This window comes from Gracilinanus agilis, unplaced genomic scaffold (genome assembly GCF_016433145.1).
Source record: "Gracilinanus agilis isolate LMUSP501 unplaced genomic scaffold, AgileGrace unplaced_scaffold20566, whole genome shotgun sequence".
In the NCBI taxonomy this organism is placed as follows: Eukaryota; Metazoa; Chordata; class Mammalia; order Didelphimorphia; family Didelphidae; genus Gracilinanus; species Gracilinanus agilis.
The window spans coordinates 1-1658 of NW_025351989.1; the positions used below are offsets into that span (position 1 = coordinate 1).

Genomic DNA, 1658 nt, shown 5'->3' on the forward strand with positions numbered 1-1658 from the left:
AGTAAGGCCAGAAGAGAAGACATAGGAAGAGATGGTGAGAGTCATGGAGAGAGACACATACAGAGACAGAGATGGTGAGATGAAAAGAAGAGAGACCTGGAACAAGGGTTGGGACATGAGGGGCCCCCCAGGCAGAGGAAGGCCTGGGGAGCTGCCCATTGCCTCCTCCTGGCCCACCCTGGGGTCAGTGAGGTGACCCAGAGACAGGTGAGGCCCAGTGTTGGGGGGAAACCAAAGCTTTGGGGCTGCAGTGGCAGGACGGGCCCTCACCAAGTTGTCCAGCTCTGGGTTGGAGGAGAAGAGAGGCCTCTCCATGCGGACCTGAGACCAACGGAGAGAGAGAATGGGAGGAGGGAGGAGGGGATCACCAAGGGCACCTGCAGGGCTGCTGGGCCCTCCTCCCCACTCCCCATGGGGCAGCTCAGCCCACCCCCACCCCCCATGGCACTCAGGCCCAGAGGGTCCCAGCAGAGGAGGCCCACCAGCCCCACCTGCTTGGCAAAGGCTGCGATGTCCTCGTTGAAGGAGTCAGAGGAGCAGACATCGGCCCCAGGCCCCAGGCCCGGACTGCCTCCAGGGCCAGGGCTGGCCCCATCTCGAGGGGAGCACGTGGCCAGCTCACACTTCTCAAACACCAGGGCCAAGAGCGGGAAGAGCGGGTGCCTGTGGGCATGCCGGGAAAAGTGGGGCTGGATTCAGGGAGGCTGGGACCCCAGTGAGGGAGAGGGAGAGCGTGACACACAGACTGCAAGGAGGAGGACAGGGACGCCCACAGACACGGGGACCCACAGAGGCAGGGACGAGCCAGCCTCCCTCACCCATAGATCTCGTCTTTCTCGCTCTTCAGGCCATCTCCTCCTCTTGCTCGAACCCGGGCTGGCCCTTGGGGCGGGGCAGAGCCATAGGAGGCCTGGGGCAGCACTGCTGGCCTCCCGCTCCCCCTAGGGGCCCCTTCTGAGAAGCTGGCCAGGCCTGCGCTGTCCACGCTGGGATACTGAGGCAGCTCATCGTACTGTGGGAGGGAAGGGATAGAAAGACAGGATCAAGAGGAGTTACCCCGAGAACCAAGCATTCAGGGCCCCGACACCCCCCTGTACCCCGCCCCCCACAGCCTCGGACATCTCTTGCTTTTTAATGGGATGGCTGGGGAGAGATTGGAGCTTCCTCCACATTTCCTCTGGCCACACCAAATGCCCTTCCTCTCTCTCTAGTCTGGCTCCCTGTGCGGCCGGCTCTCGGAGGCTGTCTCTGCTGCTGCTTTCTGCCATATCACTGTATCTATGGGGACCCGCTGGCTCGGCCTCTCCCTGGCTTTCTGTCTCTACTTCCGTGACTCTGAGAGCTGCCTCTGTCTCCAGGCAGCTGCTCCAGCTTTTATCTCTCTGTCTCTATCTCTGCCTCTGTCTAGTGACTGCCTGTCTCTGCGGAGCGAACCCTCAGTCTCCGTCACTCTCCACGTCTCGGCACCTCTCTGTGGCGGACTGCGGACTTCCTTCTCTTCCTTCCTTCCAAGGCATTCAGAGTCAGAGATTGATTCATTATTCCTTGGGGATGATTCAGGAGGGATCAATCTGTCTGAGTTTGGAATCCCCAAGCCCAGGAATCCCCTGACTCAGACTCTCTCTCTCTCTCTCTCTCTCTCTCTCTCTCTCTCTCTC

At 60.9% G+C, this 1658-nt stretch overlaps 1 protein-coding gene across 1 annotated transcript; it reads right to left on the reverse strand.

Moving 5' to 3' along the window:
* Positions 1-270: 270 nt before the first annotated feature.
* LOC123254374 (homeobox protein Meis3-like) lies at positions 271-1012 on the reverse strand (the record flags this gene model as incomplete). The annotated part of the gene is made up of 3 exons (XM_044683409.1): positions 271-321; positions 492-663; positions 819-1012. Coding segments are annotated over 3 exons (417 nt in total), but the record flags the coding sequence as incomplete, so codon positions are not given.
* Between the last annotated feature and the right edge of the window lie 646 nt (positions 1013-1658).